This window comes from Haplochromis burtoni, unplaced genomic scaffold (assembly GCF_018398535.1).
Source record: "Haplochromis burtoni strain Fernald_Lab_line unplaced genomic scaffold, NCSU_Asbu1 Contig_403, whole genome shotgun sequence".
NCBI classification, from domain to species: domain Eukaryota; kingdom Metazoa; phylum Chordata; class Actinopteri; order Cichliformes; family Cichlidae; genus Haplochromis; species Haplochromis burtoni.
Window position 1 is genome coordinate 109,656 of NW_024582764.1, and position 21,563 is coordinate 131,218.

General features: G+C 39.9%; 1 protein-coding gene across 1 annotated transcript in view; it reads left to right on the forward strand.

The window, feature by feature from the left end:
- Window positions 1–2,594: 2,594 nt before the first annotated feature.
- The window catches only part of LOC102311133 (protein phosphatase 1 regulatory subunit 1A), a 29,316-nt gene continuing 10,347 nt past the window's right edge, over window positions 2,595–21,563 (forward strand). Inside the window, exons 1-2 of the mRNA XM_005944334.3 lie at window positions 2,595–2,992; window positions 15,560–15,620. Coding sequence (XP_005944396.1) covers window positions 2,912–2,992; window positions 15,560–15,620 — 142 coding nt within the window. The 5' untranslated portion in view covers window positions 2,595–2,911. The remainder of the gene's footprint in view (window positions 2,993–15,559; window positions 15,621–21,563) is intronic.

The following is a 21,563-nucleotide window of genomic DNA, read 5'->3' on the forward strand; positions in this document are numbered from 1 at the left end:
ACACACGCACACACATTCTTGTTTTCATGTCTTAGTGACGACAACTAATTGACATAATTGTCCGCCTACTTTTGGTCCCCACAAAGATGTCTAAACAGGTACACACACACACACACACATAGAGAAACCTTCCTTTTTTGTTTGATGACCTTTATCCGACCTCCACACTTCCACTTTCCCTCATGGTCATCATCTTGGATGGCAGCCATCTTGAACAGCAAAGAGGGAGGTCTCAGCCATTAGTGGTCATGACCGTGACACAGCACAATTTGTCACACACACAACAGGCTTTAATGGCTACAGTGTGATCAAATGATCTTGTTTGGAGAGAACACAGGTAACTTTAAGGTTAAACGGAAATATGTCCTCTGCTGCACGCAGTGGAAACTTTTGAACTGCACCTTTAAAATTTCACTATATATACAAAATAAATAATGTTGGAAACACTAAAAATAGGCAACAGTTTTTTTTCCATGCCCCTGCCCTGTCTTAAAGAACTATACTATTAGTGTTCCCTGTCACCTCTTTACTTGTTTTACCCACTAACTGTCAACTTAAGTCAAATTAAGCATATTTAAATTTGCATATGTATTAAAGTACACAAAGCTTTAACTATTGAAAAAAACAAAGAAGATTTCTGTTACATGCAGCAAAAAAGTAGAAAGTGACAGCATGCATTTAAAAAAAATATAGGAGGTCTACACTTTATTTAAAGAAGTTGAGACTTAAATTGGTTTCAGAGGTTCAAGTAGTATCTGTAGTATCTGAATTGTTTTTCTGTCTTATTTGGATTAAATTAGAAGCACTCAATAATTTAGATTCTCAACCACAGCAGCAAATCTCAAACAGAATGACAGAAAAAGAAAAGATTCCAAGTGTTGCAGTGATCCAAAGTGGTATGTGGTATATTATAGTTTAGTGCCAACAGTTTATCACCAAACAGGACTTGCCCAGTTTCTGTTAGACTATGTGATTGGCTAATACCTTTTCCCTTTGAAAGTTCAATAAAAGAGTTAGAGAGATAAAACTCTGCTGATGTGAAGGAGCAGCAGAGACGAAGCTTTTGTCCTTCGTTCACTGCTCACATCGGAGGCTGCTCTGGAAAACGTGCAGCCAGCTGTTGTCTCTCACAAACACACTCACATAGAGCACGCGGCCCCTTATTAACAGTTTTCTGCTTTGATGACAGAGACATTTTTCAGTAAAAGCTCTAATTACATTGGCAGCTTTTTATTATTTCTCTCACTCCTTTACTGCAGCTACAAGACAAAAAGTATGCAATCCCACCACAGCAAGAAGCAGTCTAAGATCAGAAGAAGAAAACACAGAATTCTGTGTTTTTGTTCATTTTTACATGATTTTTTTTTTAAAAGATGTGATTATTTACCAAAATATTCTCTATGTTTAGACTTTTTTGAGTGACTATTATCCAATCTAAAGCATTTAAAATGAGGAATTATAGCAAATGTTATTGTAAAAGATGCAAATGGTGTAGCCCATGTGGCTGCTTCATTCCTGCTGAGCTCCTTTGTTGTCTGCTGTTTCTGGATGAACTGTTCACGCTAAAATGGAAACAGAGATGCGTAAAAAGATATTGCATGGTCTTTTGAAACAGTGAGAGTGCTTTCTTCCACTAGACTGTACATCAGAAATATTAAGAATTTTCATATTTAGTGTGGAGTTAAAGTTTAGTTTGCTCTTCACGCCTGCTTGAAATTTATCCTAAAACAGAGCAGAGTTTGAAGGCGTCACGCTTGATATTTATTTCACTCCCAAAAAGCACTGCACATTTGACACACCGTATGCTTCTTGGCTGGTGTCAGGTATCGGGGCCCAGTGGACATGTGGTGTGGGGACACTGGGGCTAAGAGACAATCAATAAAGCTTGTGCTGGCCAGGCGTCAGACAGGACAAGCCTGGCCAGTGATGAACAAAGAAATCATCAAAAACAGAACACACACACACACACACACACACATCACAGCCTCAAACTGTTCCTACATCAGGACGTATCAAACAAAAGGCAGAAAACTGCAGAAGTCTGAGAAAACCCTTTTTGTGTAAAACATTACGGCAAATAAAGACCTGCTTAGTGTGCATAACAGTATGTTTTTATTTTAATAGGCTCAGATTATTCTCTCACATGGTCAATATTGGCTCAGAATTGCATTACGCTGCATGATTCCCAGGTAACTGTACCATCTGTGTAGGGACTATGCACAGAGCTGTTCAGTAATGAACACTGTGCATGTGTTAAATAAACCAACAAACAAATTTGTATATGTGTAGATGTCAGCTTGACCTCATTCTGAATGAGACCACTTGTATCTAAAATACAGCGTAGGCTGTTTTTAAGCATGTGTAGGCAGGTGATTTTAAAAATACTCTTGAAGAAGAGGCTGGATAAATCCTACCCATTTCTACCCTTCGAGAGAGCATGCCTTTGTCATCCTCACTCTCTCGTCTGTGCAGGGGCTGCTGCAGAACAGCCCTGAGCTCAGACAGCCAATAAAGACAGAAAGAAACGTGAAAAGAGGGTGGGACTTGACGTGAAAGCGAATGAGAGTGAAGGAGAGGTGTTCCTTGCGGAGAATGCCCTTGCTTGAGCATTGAGAGCCTGGAGAGACAGAGAGGGAAGATAGAATAGAGACACTAGCAGGTGTTGAAGATAGGGAAAATCATTAGAGACCGGGTGGCACAAAACAACAAGGCAATTAGAGGAAAGTGTGTTTAAAGGCAAAAGTAAAGAACAGAAAAGAGTCAGACAGAAACTCAAACAATCTGATTCTTTTTTAATAAGCTGGAGCTCACTTATTTTTCAGCTCTTTATCCTCCCTTGTTTCGTACGGATTCTCCTTTCTCGATCATCCCCTTCTTCCTCCCGTTTTCCTCTCTGACAGACAGTGCCACCATGGAAACTGGAAGCCCTAGGAAGATACAGTTCACCGTCCCTCTACTGGACACCCACTTGGACCCAGAGGCAGCTGAACAGGTAAGGTGGAGGGAAAGGAGGCAGGAAGAAAGGTGGAAGGAGCAGGAGGTGTGGGTAATATGGGACTTTTAAGGGATTCCTCTTTGCATCAGTGAGACACGATTAGAGTACTACTCCCACTTTTTTTTTTAAAAAACAATCAAGATGACTAGTGAAGATGCAAGAAAAAATTGCTTTATACTTGGAACGCTTTGCAAAATCTCTGAACACATATTTAAAGCATATGTAATCTAGCTGTCAAAGCAAGCAGGTGTAGTCAGAGCTGAGCAGCTGAGCATGCTACATCCCAAATGCTGTAGTTTACACTGATGAGTAGCTGCTGCTTTAAGTAGACCACATTTTCTTCTGTGCATCTAATTAGCCTGACGTATGTTTTGACTACAGCTCTAATGTGAAGATGATGAATTCATAACTGATTTTTCCATCTGCACTCACAGTGAGCGGCTTTACCGAGATGCATAGTATCTCAGCGGTGGTTAAGGGGGGGTGCCGCAGTATATTGATGTCTCTAGGAGGTCAGTGTTTTTTTTTTTTTTTCATTAGTGACTGACTGCTTGTATCCTACAGCAATGAAATGCTGACAGGGTGAATGAATTTAACTCATTCATCATTAATGGACTTTTTCTTCTAAGGTAATTTAACTGCACAACTCAACTTGATTTGTGGCAAACACCACTTTATGACATAAGAAAAGAGAACTCCTGTTAGTGTCTGAAGGAGCTTAGTGAGTGCAATCCATCCTTCTGTTGGGAATATAGTGAAAAGAGGTGTCCCATTTTCTCATTTTTATAAATATAACATGAACAGGACAGGTCGTTCATAATGAATGAAGCTCAAGTAAAGCTGGCAAGGATTTAGGAGTCTGGCTACACTCTGTCTCACTCGCTGCTTTTCCCGAGCTCACTAGTTTTTCCCTCGCTGATACTATGAGACCCAAAGGGAAGGTAGATGTTGTGTGTGTGTGTGTGTGTGTGTGTGTGTGTGTGTTGGTGTTGTGTGTGTGTGTGTGTGTGGTGTGAGTGTGAGGAGTGTGAGAGAGGAGGAGAGTTTGCCCTTGTGTAGAGATTTCAGTTTGAGAGTTAAGTTAAGACATAGAGCTACTGTAGCAGGTGGAGAATGTATGACTACAAGCCTCAGATATGAGAAACTAAATATGAGATGGCTGCATCTGCTGGTGTGTACATGCATTTCAGTCAGCGTAACATCAGTTTGACATACACACACGGAGTCGTATACAGCAAAATAAGACAGTTGGCACAAAATCTGGAGCCGTTTCCAGTCTTTGGTGTCTACTTCTGCATGAAAACAATTTGTGCTTCTTATATAAAGGAGAACTAATTAAACGCAATGTTTAAGAATAAGAGCACTCTCTGACATAAAGGCAAATTACAGGACAGACCTGGAGCCACAGCCCCTGCGGTGATGATGTAGGCAAACCCAAAAGATCCTAGCTCCTCCCAGGATCTCTCGATAACAAAATCAATTGTTGCTGGATGATTGCAGAAAAATTGCCATTTTTGTTCAGGAAGGTAATCTTCACTTATTAAAGCCACTGTTATGATCTTTGACATGCAATTGAAACCATCATAAATAAAAGATCAAGCTACACTGGTCACATGATCTCAGTGTCACTTCTACAAAGTGTTTGATGACTTGATGTTGAGCTTTTGGAGTAAACGCCTCTTTAACAACACGTAAAAGGTCACAAATTTAGAAGTGGTGTATTTACTTATGTACTGTCAGTGGGTAAAGTTGAACAAGGTAAAGCTATATCAAGCTTTTATTAGTTAGAGAGTTTTTTTTCTGGGATTTTACTCAAATACCAAACAACTGCTTTAATTTGGGGCTTTAACAACTGTTCTCTCTAATAAACTGTATTATCCTTGTCAGAGTTGGTCTCTTCTGTGATGAAAATACCCAATTTAAAGGGCACCAGTAGTGGCTGAATGATTTCATATGTATACATATTAAACATGTGCTAAATCTAAAGCTAGCTTATTACCTGTGGGAGATTTTGGATATACTGGGCAGTGCTGTCCACATATCCTCATGTTCTTGTTCTTATGTTTAAGAATAACACTATACAACAGGCAGGTGACAAATTACAGGATACCTGGAGTAACCTGGATAAACCAGGGTCAAGCAGGACAAACCTGACTTTTTGGCTAACCAAAAGTTAGCACCACCCATGATGTCTTGATAAAAAGTCAGTGGTACTTTTTGTTCAGGAGGTTAATGTTCAATGTCTTTAACACCTCTATCATCAGAACATAAATTCAGGGAATATCTTTTGGATAAACATTGTTCATTCCTCCACTAAATGCACACATAATGGGGATGTATTGTTATGCTATTTTACTCCAGTTTAAATCATAGTTTGGGTCGCACCAGCTACTCATAAATCAATATGAAGTCCTCTGTAATTCTTTATAAACACTTGGCTCATCTCATAGTACCAGTTCTGCGTTCGCTCCCAGCCAGTGAGCCGGGCTCTTACCCTTTAAAATTTGAGAAAAGATTGCGATCATTTCAGCCTGAAGACTTCCCAAGATTCATTTTCCTGATAAAACCATGAGACGTGAGCACCAGTTATCCTGAGGGAAACTTGGGAGGGAGCCAGTTACTAAATGGTAGCTTGATTAGTCTTTCACTCACCCAGGCTGGACGATGGATTTACAAATAAGAAACACTGCCAACTAGTTTCAAACGGTTATTTTGCTAAATCATGTAGCACCTTCAAAATATGAGAAATGTTCTTAGTAACTGACTTCAGCAGTATAATGCGGTGGAATATAATCATTCAGAACCATAAAGTGGAAATACCTTCAGACAGCATGAGTAAAAGTTCAAGAGGGGGTCCATTATATTGTTGTAATAAAGAACACGAGGCATCACAGGTCCTGGAATTTTTTTTATTGATTTTAAATGCAATAAAAATGGCCACCTTTCACAGGTAAGGTGAAAACATGTTGGGTTGCACTGCTATGGAAATTACATATTACATGACAGGTATTACACTGGTATTTGTATTCACACAGATCACTCTTTGTGCTGCTCTGTCATGGCATAAATGATTAACAATACAGAAGAAGTTTGCAATCATTTAACAGTGACTGAGTCTTAAAAAACAGATTAGGGTTGCAACAGGGCTTCAAACGTCAGGGTTCTTTTAATCTATATAAAATATAGAGATAATTGGAGATTACAGAGTTTTATAACATATGTGAATACATTTCATTAGTAAACAAACAAACAATCTTTGTCTCAAACTGAGTCTGTTGGGATCTGGTCACGCTTCACACTCTCAAAATTTCTGCAGTGCATGTTCTTTTTCTCAACATCCGGCTTTGCAAGGGTATCTGTAGGATGCAGACGTAATTTCATGTGTCTGTCTTGTTTGTGTTGGGGAGTTGGTGTCGTCTGTATTTATTCAGTTGCACGTCTGATTCCAGGCTGCGGCCGTTCAATTTAAGACTTAAACGGCTCGCAGCCGTGTGTTTACCTGCTTTCTTTCACGAGCAGATAGATCTCCTTCTAGGTTTATATGGGTAAAACTTGCTTTACTTTTTCTGCAAAGACTCAAGAGAGTTCTTAGCTCACAGCCTCAATAAGCATGACCAAAAGCGTGCCTGATTGCCACTGGGACTTTACATTTTCAATTTATTCTAAGACCTCTGCGAGTGGCCTTTTCAGCCTGTGTGGCAAGCTGGCTCCCAAGTGTGTGGTTTTATACAGTATATATATTTATTTATGTGTTTGTCTTTGTGTGGGTGTATATGAGACAGATGAACAAATCAGACAGTCAGATATAAAGAGAAAGAAAATAGACAAAGGGAACCTCCAGATATAATAAAAAAAGAAAGAAAATGTGTGTTTGTGTTTGCACGAGCTCGTACGAATGTCACACCAGGAGGTTTCACCCATGGTTCAGTAATCCCAGCAACCTGACACCTCCCAGCGTGGTGAATCAGCCTCCGTGGAGAACTGTGCACCAGACAGAGGAACCTCTCTGACCCTTAATCACCAAAACACACACACAAAAAACCCAAACGCTCGCTCACTCCTCTTATCCATAATACAGCACAATCATCTCATATTATAGCCGTACATCTGACACTGGACCTGACAGAGGCCAAGACCAGATGGTGTCACATGAACAAAAGCCGTTGGACTCGGGAAGGGTAACTATCCCACTCCCCTGACATTTACACACCTAATGCTTCTGTGACATAATAGGCAGCTGGGGGCTTGCACAGCAGCAACTACAACCACAACAAGAAGATGGAGGGGGCTGGGATTTGAGATTGGTGTTTTTTGTGTGTTGCAAGGTTTCTACCATAAAAAGTTGTTAAGAACGGCAGCTGCGACCTGCCCGAGGGGAGAGGACAGGGGTTTGAATTTAATGTGCAGCGCTATCCGCTAGCTAAATCTGTGGCCCCGAAGGAGCAGCAGAGCTGAATCAGTGCAGCTTTGTGTGATCTAATACTTTTGTGGCATTCTGCTTTTTAATTTTCTATGTTGCAGTGAGTGTGGATGAAGGTAGTACTATGATTTTCTTGCAGTAAATCAAAGTAGCATTTTACTTTCTTCTAATATTAGCTAACACAGCTAATGTTAAAGTGATTTTTGTGCGTTTGCATGTAAGCAGTAACTCACAGTTTCCTTATTTTGTGGATCGTACCTGCCCTGAGCCAAGTGTAGAAACAGACCTCATAATGTCGTCTCAGTCGTGCAGTGCAGGCGTACCAAAAGGAGAAAATAATCTGCATATCGTAGTTACTTGCTTTTAGTGTTCTTTCAATGTTTTTATATTATTTAACATATCATTTATATAGATGGATGGATTTATATAGATTGTACATATTCTATTATTTATTGTAACAATAATACTCATAGCTGATTGGCTGTTTAAAGTAGTAGTTCAACAGTTATCGCTGACAGATGTAGAAAATTGTTTCTGCTTTAATTTCATCACATTGAATCCAGGATATGGTAATTGGGTGATAGCATCTGTTCTCTCCTGGAGGTTTTATGGAAGTCATTTGGGAGTTTTATGTCGAGCACATAATTGGCATACTCAGACTGGGCAGTTTTCTGACAGATCCACCATGGAGCTCTCCTGTACACTAGCATCTGGACACTTGAGTCATAGCTGGGAGCACAGGGCTACTTTGTGAACACCTCACAGGCATAACTGTCACGGTTCTGGGTCATGTTGACCCAGCTTTCTGTTTCTCATGTTTTGGTGTTTTTCTAGATTATGATTTATGATTTGATTAAGTCTGTCTCTCTCTGTCTAGTCCTTGTCTTAGTAAAGTGTGTTTTGATTCCTGTTTTACTTTACTGAAGGTTCTTGTTCCTGTCTGATGTCAGTGTTCCAGCTTTGCTCTCCCTGTCTCGTTAGGTCTTATTCCTTCCAGCTGTGTTCCTCTTCTGTCTCTAATTCCTTGATGACTCCTTCAGTGTATTTAAGCCCAGTGTGTCTTTGTGTCAGTGTCGTGTCGTTAACGTCTTCTACTCTCATGTTAACTGTGTGTTCTGTCTGCTCGCCTGCCTAGCTAGTTCGGTTTTTGTACTCCCAGTTTAGTGAGGTTCCTGTTCTGTTGCTATCAGCAATAAAGCTGAGTCTTTTGAGTTTATGTCTGCCTCCGAGTCCTGCATTTTGGGTCCTGTCTCTCCTTCTGCCTGCACACAGCCATGACAATAACCGGAAACCTGACAACGCTACAGTCCTGACTCACAGAAAAGCCTTGATCCATCATCAGTCCAACTCATTATTTTACCTCTTCCCCTGCTGCACTGATCGAGTCACACCAGACGGATTTCTGCTGTTGGATTACCGTTGAGGGAAATTACCTTCAGATATGTAGGTTTGCTGATTGTGGATGAGCAAAGAACATTATCTGTCTCACTTTGTTTTAGTATTTATGCTAAGAAAAGCAAGCCCAGTGTTTCCAGCTAAATTTTGAGTGATGAACTTTGTGGCTTTCCCCAGGAGGAAACATAAAATATCTAAAAAATTCACATATTCCTTGAGTGCTATTATTTGTGAGGAATTAATTGGAGTATTTATAAGCTGATTAACAGAGTTATTTCAGTTGTGTAAGGATCAAATCTTATTCATTGTCCTGCAGAGAGCTCATATTAAACTCCATCTTTCATTTACATGAGCAGCGCTCGCTTGAAGAAGCTTCGCTCATAAATGAAAGCAATATATTCCCTGTTTAGATGATGAATTGTGACATATTGAAATAATTATATTATGGAAAATTAAGTGCTGAGACAATGTCCGTCCTCGCGTTCCCCATGCAGGTGGTCTTCGTCCTTTACTGAGAACATAGCTATTAAACACCTTTCCTTTATTACCTCAGGGAGGCGATTTCCAGGAACAACCTTCAAGTACAGCAGATTATCAGTGGTCATTATTTAATGAAGATGAATGCCACACTTTCCACTGATTTGCACAATTTAAAAATAAATGCACATTTTGATTTGAGATGATCTTTAAACTTCTTCTTTGAGTATTTTTGTCTAAACAATGTAGACAAAGTGCCACAGATACGTCCCGATTGACACTTTCCTTTACAGAGCACAGGAGCTGAAATCATGTTTCTAGCCTTTTCTAAACCAAACTAAGCTTTATTTGTTGTATGCTATCTGTCAATTTGGCCTGAATAAGCTGGCAATGCCATGTAGTCGGCTAGCTTACCAGTGTACTGGTAACTGACTGTCTGGGTGTTAATAAATTACATTTTTAAAAAGCCTTTCGGGGGATTCATCTATCCAGAAGGTGCCATGTTGCATCCGATTATCACATTGTTAAGACAGGGGTGTCACTCTCAGCTCAACATTTGTCGGTGTGCAGAGATATTTCAACCAAAAACAAATTTAAATGTAACCGAATGTAATATTTTTAGTGCCCTTACGAGGTCATTTTTAGTGCATGAACGTTATCAGCAAATAAGAAACACAGATCTAGAGGACGTTAATTCTATCACTCACAAGCCTGAAACTTATTATTATACACAAACCTGCAAGTTATGCAACCAGCATCACTTCAACTTTGAAACATGCACTTGGTAGGTCGTAAGCCGAGGTGATATTCTTACTTTGTCTAATGCTGCTGCAGGTGATTTGTCAAGGCATCAATGCCAAGAGACACCATGTGTGTAGCGGAGAGACGGTGATGGCATCTGACAAAGTGTACTGAAACATGGCCTGCATGACAACACTTAGTGGGGATTAGTAGGGAGCCTGCAGGCTCTCTATAAAAATGGCTCCTTAACTTGCAGCTTTCAAGTTAGTAGCAAAGATTAGCGTGCTCATAACTGTGTGCTTGTTCTCCATCTTGTTTTAGATTGTCTCAGATGCTTTTAGAGTTCAAGTGTGAGAACACAAGTGTCTTGCTGTTTTTTATTTTTAAAGACATTTTCCAGTCATTGTTTGAACGATAGCTGTTGCTGTTCCAGCATTACAAAAATTAGTCTCACTGTTTTTCATGTAAAATTAAGTCAAGAGGAAAAGAAAAATTCTAATGGTGGATGTAATTTGTCATTTTTAATCTTATTTTTGTACATCCAAACAACTCGCGGGCATCGTTGTAAGAAGACTTTGACCCTACCGCCTTGTGGTCTGACCTACATTTACCAGTCAGAGGTGTTTTGTTGGCCGCTCCCCACACATCAGAAATACCAGGCATGCACAGCCTTTCCTGCCCACCCGTCACTTTCACAGGCTGTTTTTGTTCGTTGTTGTGAAGAGCGCAAAAGTCCATTTTAAATGGACTGTGGGCTGAAAGGCAGGCATGGCGGTTTGAGGGAGGTGAGCAGTCCAGTAAGCTGGGTTATTTATGCGAGTGAAGGATCAGTGAGTTTGCTCTGCTGACGGGTGAGAAGAAGGATAATGTCTTTGGGAATAATCACTTCTACACAGCCATGCCTGTTTGTGCTTTAATGTGAGCTGGCGGGGTGGATTTTCTGAAATGGTAACAAAACACACACACACACACACACACAGGGCTTAAATATTAGTGCAAGATGTATAGTATACACAAGAGTGTTTTTCTATTGCGGCTTTCTCGATTCTGAGCCCTGCTTCTCATGAGGTTAAGTAAGCTGCAAACATACCAGATAAATCAATTAAGATAATATGTATTCTTCAGGGGGAGAAATCACTTAAATTACTTTGAGAATGTAAAATTTATTGTCATTTAAAGGGACATTACACAAAATTAGCTGCAGTTTTGAGTGCTATTCCTAAGAAGCCTTCCACATCGGATCAGCAGCCCATATGCCAACGAAATAGGAAAAACTTGCTTCATATAGTGAATCTTATAAGGCTTATATGATTTACTCATGCAAGTGGCCACTTTCTCATTACTTTCATATGTTGTTTTAGGAAGTATCCAAAACATACAAGTTTCATTTATATAATTTTCAGGCGATCTTTTATCTGTTTTCACTCTTATATGCTTTTCATACAAGTTTCAAACAAGACAGATACAAACTTTATAAGATTTATATATATCTTTTCCATATGGGAGGCCTCAGTCACACAGAGTTAGAGACCAGCCACCCAACACCACCTGGCAACCTCTGATCCCTAAGGACAAATGTGAATTCTCCAAACGATTGGTGAGGGTTTTCTGGAAGCTGCTTGTGGTCACCAGGTGACCAAAACCTACTTTTGATTGCTTTGATCGCTAGTTTGCATGGAAGATGCTGACTAGTCTGCTGGCACTCATCAGCTAACCACCAGGTGGTACTGAAATATACAATACAATGCAACTTTATTTATATCCTCCTGAGAACCAGCCTTTTCGTTGATGTCCTCTTAAATGGACATTTGTTTTTGGTCTATATCTTTTGACTTATTTGAGCTACCCTAATAAGTCCTGTTGTGCTCAAAAGAGGACATCCTGGCCTTTCCAATGATATCTCGTGTGCTTGGGTGACCACTTTTATCTCCAAATAGGCAGAACATCACAAAAAAAGTTAAACTGAAAGATACTCATTTCCTCAGTTCTCAGGAGGATATAGCACATTTAAAAACCAACGGTATACCAGAGTGCTTTATTTCCATTCATTCTGTGTAAGGCCACATCGGTGCACATTTTGCTTTCTCTGTGAGATTTCAACAGAAATCGAAGAAAAGCGCCAACCTGCAGTCAGACAAGAGGGCAGTGATGCCTGCTCAGTGCTTCATTCGGTCTTGGCTATTTGGCAGTTAATTTTGTATATGCTTGTATGTGATTTTGTACTGAACAGGTATTGTACTGCATAGTGGCAGAGAGCCCAATGGGAAAGTGGTGAGCATTGTTGACTCACAGCAAAACAGTTCTGGTTTTGAGCTTGTTTGTCAGCTCAGGTCGTTCTGTGCAGAACAGCTAAAGTAAAGGTGTGGATCAGTGGTTGTTCTTCTCTCTGTATTAGTGATGTGATGGACTGCTGAGCTGTCCAGACTGCACTTGGCTTTTCACCTGATATCAGCTCGGATGAGCATCAGTGACAACAGATGGATGAACTGACTCTCACAAAATTAGCAATTTGGCTGCTTGGATTTATTAGTGTTTACATACAACTAAAATCTTATCCAATTGACACAATTTTCACACAATCACTTGCAGAGGAGCCAGCTTGTGTTTTGACACAGCGATTACTGTGAAAGCAAACTACCATGAGCATTTATACAACACAAGACAGATGAAAAAAAATCACAAGCCTAAAGAGAAGGCTGCAGTCACAGGGAGCTCTCACTGACACGTGTCTCAGGATATGAGGTCAGCAATTTTCTCCAAAGTGAAGTGTTCAAAGCAGTAAAATATCTGCCTGTATGTTAACAGAAAGAAAAGACACTCGGCGTCTCCTCTCATTCAGGGATTTCTTGTGCTCCATGGTAGTGATTTCAAAGGCAATGAAGCCTCTTCAAATCTGAATACCCAATTAGACTTTGCCTCAGCGATACAACTGACTCTGCTCATTTTTCATTACTGCACATTATTTCCATTGTTGCGTAGTTACATCTGTATTCCGTCTTTACGGAGTGAAGCTAATCAATTTAGGTCTATACCCGTGCACAGCTCCAATTGCTGATTTATTATATGTGAGTCACCTCAGGGGAAATATTACTTTTGCAATAATAACGTCTGCAGAGACCAGATAGAGCAGTCTAAAACAGCTTTGTGCACTTTTCAGCCTCACCAAAGACTTGAACTCAAACCCGTGCCACTGATTTAATCACTGATTCTCATCTGACATATTTGTTGTCATATTTGTTGTTCTCTGATACAGCTTAAGATATTGTTAAAACTCAATTTTTGATCAAATTTGGATCTTCTGAAGTCATTCGTTACTAGCCCATTTAATTGTAACAAGAATTACCACGTGATGCTACACTGTGTAGCCTGAGGTCGACTGCTCTGTTTTCAGTGCACAAGCAGCATTTAGGAAAGATGCACGGAGGACAGAAGCAGACATGACATGCAGCATTAGTCAGCAACCCCGTTTGCTATGTCTGTGCTTTTGTGTGCACCTGTGTTTGTGAATAATTGACTGTCTGTTTAAATTCCTGCTCTGTTTAAATTACTATATCACAGCCTTTTTGTGAACAAAATATAATTGAAATGTCATCATTTGATTTTGAAGCCAAAGGGAAATTAGCAAGCTATGAAAGGTGCTGTACTCATTTCATTCAACAATTGCACGTCTTTGCTGTCATGTTGGGTCTAAAACGATCCATCAGCAGCAAAAAAAAATGCAGTTTAGGTTGTGGGTAGATTAAAGCCACCAGTCCAGCGGGTCTGTGTTATGAGCTCAGAAATGTAGAAATCTTTGAGAAGAAACAGTTTCCCATTGAAACGCAAACGTTATACTCCGTGTCAGACATATTGAGTCATTTTACAAAGCACAACATATCTGAATATGGTCATCGGCCAACAAAGGTCTTGATGTTTGTAACATTTTTTGATGTGGTTCATGCATTCAACAGCCAGTTTGTTAGGTACACGTTTGCAATTGCTCATTAATTCAAATATCTAATAACATGTCAGCAACTAAGTTTTAGGCATGTAGACACTGTTGAGGTGACCTACTGAAGTTCAAAACGTGCATCAGATAGGGGCAGAAACGTGATTTTACATGTGGCATGGTTCTTGATACCAGACAGGCTGATGCAAGTTCTTCAGAAACTGCTGATCTGTTGGGATTTTCCTGCACAACCATTTTTAGGGTTTACAGAATATGGTCAGAAAAAAAATACAGCAGCAGCTCCCTGGGAGAAAAAGCCTTGTTGATGCCAGAGGCCATAGGATAATGATCAGACTGCTATGAGCTGATAGGAAGGCAACACTAATTCAAACAACCACTCATTGCAACCTACATGCTACATTTTTCACCTGCTCACCAAAACTAGAGGATAAAATACTGGAAAAGCATTCCCTGATCTGATGAGTTTCAAATTTACAACATGAAAGCTTGGCTTGAATCACCTGTTTAGGCAGTGGTGTAACAGTAGAGCAGGGTTAGGCAACTCCAGGCCTCAAGTGCTGGAGGTTTTAGATGCATCCTTGATCCAATACAGCTGATTCAAATGGCTAAATGACCTCCTGAACATGTTGTGAAGTTCTCCAGAGGCCTGGTAATAAACTAATCATTTGATTCAGGTGTGCTGACCCAGGGTGAGATCTAAAACCTGAAGGACATCAGCACTCAAGGCCTGGAGTTGCACACCCCTGGTATAGAGGGTATTTACTTGCACATTTAGTGGCCCTTAGTACCGCTTGTTCTGATGGTTCCTTCATTAGGATAATGTGCCTCCACAGTCACTAGATTTCAATCCAATAGAGCACCTTTAGGATGTGGTGGAACATGATGGGCATCATGGATGTGCAGCTAACAAATCTGCAGCAACTGTTTGATGCTGTCATGTCGATATGGACCAAAATCTCTGAGGAATGTTTCAGGCACATTGTTTTTAAGGTGAAAGCAGCTTTGAGGACAAAAGGGGTCCAACACAATATTAGTAAGCTGTAGCTAATAAAGTGTAAAGTCAGTGTGTTTCATACAGAAATACAAAATGCATGTACTTTAATATTTTGTCCCAGAATGGTCTCTAGCACAGTCCACAGTGGTAGAAGAAGCTAGTAGGAGGCGGCATGCTGCCCTGCTGCTCTCAATACTCAGCACTGCAGGATTGCTGTTGTTCAGCTCAGGCATCTTCAGAGTGTTTAACTACCAAACACAAAGGTCCAGGCTGGTCTGACAGCATCATGCAGAGAACAAGGATACCGAATTGATCATCGGGCAAACAAGTCTAGACTCTTCCTCATTGGTTAGTTGAAAAAATATGAGAAATTGCTGTAGTGCTGCTTAGCATTTTGATCGGTAGAAAAAAAAAAGCATAAAAATTGATGGGTGTGGCTGTGATAAGGTAAAACATAAATGCCTGAGTTATTATGTACCAGTTAATTATTTTTAAAATTTGTGAGAACATCAAAGATCTCAAGGTCTTTTTCAGCCCAGTAAAGATTAAAGTCTCACTTTAAATTGTCAATTTCTCAACCTTTTTCAGATCAGAAGACGAAGACCCACGCCCGCCACTTTAGTGGCATCCAGTGATCAATCGTCACCAGGTAAGGAAACCCAAACACGCACACTATATTTGTCACTTGTGTATCAACTTACTCTGTGTTCATTATCTGTGGGCTGACATAATGACAGGTTGTTAAGAAAGCAGAATTTGGCTTTCTTTAAGCACAGGGGAGACATACATACAGTTCTGAGAGCTATGGTTTGAGCAGCAAGCAGCTGAGTGATGATATTGTGCTTTTACAAGTGTTGCTAACTATTTTATCCCTTATTGTGCTAAATGACAGGTGAGCAGCTGTCATTCACATTACAGAGGACTCTTATCAGGTGTGTGCACAGTAGCCCAACTATATTCGCATAATGGAATTAAGCATTTTGCCGAAAGGCTCAGCTTACCTGCTGGAGTCGTCTTTGTTTGCACCCTTTTGAGTGACCTCATTCAAAATTATGAGATAACTGCATTTTTTACTCAAGGCTGAATTCAGTCTTAGAATTTAAAAAACAGCACTGCTGATCCACTCGGTCATTTGTAAGCAGACTCATTCATCTTTGCTCGAGTATGTGCACATAAAGGCTTCAAGGTCAGTCAGGTACCATTTCCATTATTTTGGGTGAAACCACTTTTCACCTTGAGAAAGGTGGTTTAGGTGCTTTCGTCTCTTTGTTTTTTACCGTTATGGTAATGAAGGGTCCCCTTATTCAAAAAAGTGACGAGTTAATAAACCTGCACAAATAGAGTTTGTGCAGTTTCACAGATATCACAACTACATGCCTAACCTCCCACAGCTCACAGCCAAACCTGTAATTCTTACCTTAAAGCACTTCTTCACTGAAAATCTTACTATGAGACGCAAAATTAATTCAGGCCCACTCTCAATCAAATTACCTCAGTTACAGTACTGTATGTTTCACACTGATATCTTCTCCTGCTTGTTGTGACATTGCATCTAAACTCTATCATGCACCAAATGAATCTTCCTGCTGCAACAAAGCAAGATAAAACAGCCTGGTGCGCGTCCTCTCATGGGATCTAATGATCAAACACAACACTGGACCTCCTGAGAGTTGTCCTGTTATATGAGTCATGCTTCCCCGCTTCCTCTGCTTTACTTTGTTCTGTGAGTGTGTAATGTGACCTACTGCAGAATTAACAGATGATCAGCAGGCAATGGGGCAGAAACAGTCATTTTTAGGTGAGGAAACTGAGGGTTATACTCCCTGCTGAGTAAGAAAAAAACAAGTGTTTTGCGTCACTGAGGACAGATTCGGGGAACACAGCTATTATTTTCTTCATATCAAAGCATTTTACCACAGAAAGATGACATGTCTTTGCTTTTTTATCTTGCAAAGAACAACAGTCTAATTTGGACAGATTAAGAATAAGTGTTTCCTGTGATATGCCTGGTGTCTGAAAACCACTGTGAAAGTGTGCTCACAAGTGCCTGTGCCTCTGCATTTATTTGAGTCAGTAATTGGAGACTGAGCATGTGCAGAGTCTCAAAGTCAACCTTGATCTCTGAATAAAAGTGCGGAGAGAACCCTCAACAATCTCCTTAGCTTCATAGATCAGAGACGAGAAAAGAAAAATAAGGAACTCGAGAGGGTGTGCAGAGGAGTGCAGCGGGCGAAGTCGTTTTAGAAAAAAAGGAATAGGAGGATGAATAAGCATGGACAAAACATGAAAACATAAAAGTGTAATTTACTTACATTTATATTTATTATACTGATTCCAGGGACTGAAGGAAAAAGAGAGAATATGTATGTGTGAATGAGGGGGAGGCGGGTGGAAAGGTTAAGTCGCAGGTATTAGAGGTAGTGAAGGTGTATGAGCTGATACACCTGGGGTCAGCCATCCAAAGCAATGAACAGTACACAGCAGAGGTGAAGAAAGGAGTGCAGGAAGGGCGGAGTGGGTGGAAATGAGTGTCAGGGGTGATTTGTGACAGAAAGACAAGAGCAAGAGCGAAAGGGAAGGTTTACAAGAGAGCTGCTATGATGTATGGTTTGGAGATGGTGGCACTAACAAAAAGACAGGAGGTGGAGCTGGAGATGGAGGCAGATGAGCCGCTGTGCTGATCCCTGATAGAAAAAGATGATACTGACTGCAGGCTTCTGATTTTAAATGTCTTTTAAACATTTTTTTTTCTTTCTAAACTTATTAAACGTACTAGAGACCAAAAGGTCTCGTAGGTTCCACAGAATCGTACAGGAGAGAAGTTTTCCACTTATCCCATAATATGGATTTACCTTGTTTTGCCTTAGTGTCACTTAAAATGAGGAATGACTCAAATAGCCCTTAGTAAAGCACAGTTAGCTTGCTAAGCTGGTCTGCAGGAATAGTTTTTTGTACCAGCGAGACGTGAGTGATTTCCTGACAGATACACGGTGACAGTTTTTTACTCAGACACATCTTGGGAGGCACACTGCTAAGACACTGTTGCACTACATGCCTCATACAGGTAGTGTTATTGTCACAATGGTGCCCATTTATAAGTACACACTTTTAATTTCGACACTATGATTTTATTATAATAATAATTTATAGCAAATTATTGTCATGGCTCCTTGCTGTGGTTTGTAGATCACTAGTGTTCCTTTCACACCTCTTTGAAAACCATTACTGAGATCTAACTGAGCAGAGAGATTGATAACTTTGCCTGAGGGAATTATAAAGTGTATTCTATTTATCTTTATTTATAATGTAAAAATATAGAAATCAGATAGTGACAAATATGTATTTTTCATTCTTTTTTTAGCAGAAAAAACTGGGTACCAGTATTGACCACAGGCAGTAAAAAACCAGCCACCGTAAAATTGGCGATTGGTTAGTGAAACTGAATCGTGACATCTCGACTGGAGCTGTTTTAGCTGTTGGCCTCTTGATGTTTCAAAACAGCATGTAAAGAGCAAGAAGTGACTTTGAGAGCTCAGCAGGCTCACTGGCTTAAAAGCATTAGAATACCCTGGATAATCTTCTTTTTGAACTCTATTGATGCTTTTATTTTATAAACATAACATAGCTGCTGGCTGCTTTCCCATAAACTTTTAAGCACTCCAATTTTATTTGATTTTATTTTATTTTTTGTAACCAAAGGATTCACCCCCTGCTGGCCATTAAAAATCAGACAGGCTTAAGGCATTTATCCATTGGCTTTACTTTCCAGCCCCACAAGCTACTTTTGTCTTTTATGCTACCTGTGATCCTCACTAGCAGCGGCAAAGACTGACATGTAATCAGAGCCTGAGACAGTTGTACGTGTGTGAGACAGAACACGGATGTGCAACGGAAAGGGGGATGGGGAGCACACATGACGATGAGGGAGAGGAGCTGTGCTGGTGCAGAATTGCTGTGCCCCACATCACACGGATTCCTGCATTATTTAATGTGCTGCAGATTGCTCTGTCCTGTGCACTGTGAACCCCAAAAGCACATCAGAGGAACAGCTATACATAACTGGGACGCAGACTGCAGGCTAAATAATGAGGAAACTGAATTTATTACAAGCGAGTGGTGAATTTCACTACAGCTTTCTCTGAAGAAGAGCTTTACTTACTCTTAGGGTGAGACGAGGAGAGCTGAGTGAAATGAAAAAGAAATATTTGATTCATTACAGTAAATTAAACTTTGCCATAATGGCTGCATCTGAAATTACATGCTGATTACCATATTGAAAGTCTATGAGAGATTTTTCTACCGTATCTCAAACCCAGTGGTGGCCCAAAAATCTCATCACATATTATTTATTGAATATTGCAGTATGCACAAATGGTATATCACAGCTCCATAAATATCTACTGACTATGGCAGCTCTGATATTAGTGCTCTTTAATTAAGGAATCAAGGTTTTAATTGCTTGTTGCACTAGTTTTTAAAAATGTGTTCACATTTCTCCAAATGCAAAAGAGCAGCGTCACTTATGGAACTCTTATATATGAAATACTTTAACCACATAACATGAGCACAAGCAGCAGCAGCAGCTTGTCTTTGTAGGAGTGGATCCTGGCACCTGACACACTTTGGCACATTTAAAACTAGTAGGAATTTCCAACATGATACGATATGATATAATCATATATATGTGTAGTCTTCTGAATATTACACATACAGACCATGTTTCACTAAGAATAAGACAAACTAAATAGCACACTCTTCACAGACCTACCACTTTGTGCACAAAGTAAAAGAACGTATTTATGTTACACTCTATTTTAATGCCATGGATGTTAGAAACAGCGTGATTGTTGTGTTTATGTTAAATCCAAAAGGCGTCAGGAAGCTTTGTGTTGTGCTGTTTTTAGGTGCAGGACTAAAAACAACAGCTTTAGGCAAGACTGAATCTTTGTACCTAAGCCAAGTGACTACTGACAAGAATACAAATAAGCATATTAAAACAAAGCATAACAAAAAAGAATGGCACGTGGGTGTGTGCGCTGATTAAAATGCACATACTATTAATAATAAAGTGGGTTTTCTGTTATATGCAAGAGGAAAGACACTTTTCTGATCACTCTTTAGACACGACTTCCAGCCCTTAAGCCTTTTTTTCATTTCAACATTATACGGTTGTTCGAGTTTAAACGGCTGATATCTGCCTTATGCATTAAGTGGCTGCTGGTTTGTTGGGGATTGAGTGTAGGAGGAGGAACAATGTTGCCTTTAAAATTAAAAGCAGGCAATTATTATTTGTCCACAAACCAAAGACTTCACCTCCCATTTTCTCTGTAACCAACAGTAACAAACTGCAACATGAACACAGAAAAACAAGCCTTTCAGATGCAAAGTGTGAGAACAGTGTTTCTTTTTCATTTATTGCAAGGCTGCTTTTTCTTTATCAGATATACCAGGGCAGCTTCAAACAGACACCAGCAGTGCATAGCTAAATTGGAGCGGCTTGGCAGAGTAAAGTGGAGGCAGAAGACCCTCTCTGTTCTCATCTGGCGTCGTGTCAGACAGTCAGCTGGGAGCTGCAGTGATAGACTCATCAGTGCTGAAAAGGCTTTTTTTATTGGCCTTTTCTCTCATTCTGCATCACAGATGGGCCCAACACGAGACAAAACAATCTGAATATCAGCCATGTGAACAATTTTTCTGTTTTACCCAAGTTATTTTTTAGCTTTTCTACTGCTACACATTTTAATAGTTGTGCTGTTTGATTTAATTAAACATTTTAAAACTTGTGCTTATCCCAAATACTAACTTAAATCATCATAAAACCTAAGAAAAACTAAGATAACCACAAATACATTTTGGGCTGCAGTCTAAAATGTCAAATAGTATCCTGCTGCTTGAGGTGATGTCAGAGTGACATCTTTTATACTTCATTTTTGGATGCACAATTTTGGTCCACTGAAGCGGTTGTATTTTGCCAGGCGACCGTCTCTTTTTTTTTTTTTTTACGTCTACTGAACGTCACAATAATTTTGCAACATGTCTATATTTCACATCATAAAACTGAAATGATTGTTATTTGAGTAAACAACAAGATAATAAGACTGGTATATATTATTTTAGCTGTTATGCAATCAGATGTTACAAGCACATGAATCTGACGAGGGTTGCGTCACTGTTAGGGTAAGGCTTGCACTAAAGCAAAATTAGCTTAACTGTCCTTCTGGGGACCATATTTAAAAAAATAAACAATATATTGTAAGTAATAGGAATTTGAACATAAACATAAGCACGTTTTTAATTAGGGTCAAGAACGCAGGGGACCATTTCCCCCCAGCCTTCTGTATACCCAGGCAAGTCTTATTCACCCAACCACAATCACATTCATGCAGCACTTTTATCTATTTCATTTCACACACACACACACGTTCCAGTCGATGCAATATGGGGTTCAGTATCTTAAGAATACTTCAGCATTCAGACTGCATAACACTGTGGGCTCAATCCACCCACCTTCCAACTCCACCACCTGAGCCACAGGTGTTACAGTGAGTATGGATATTGTTTTGTTGTTTTTCTGGCTAATGATAGTTAATGG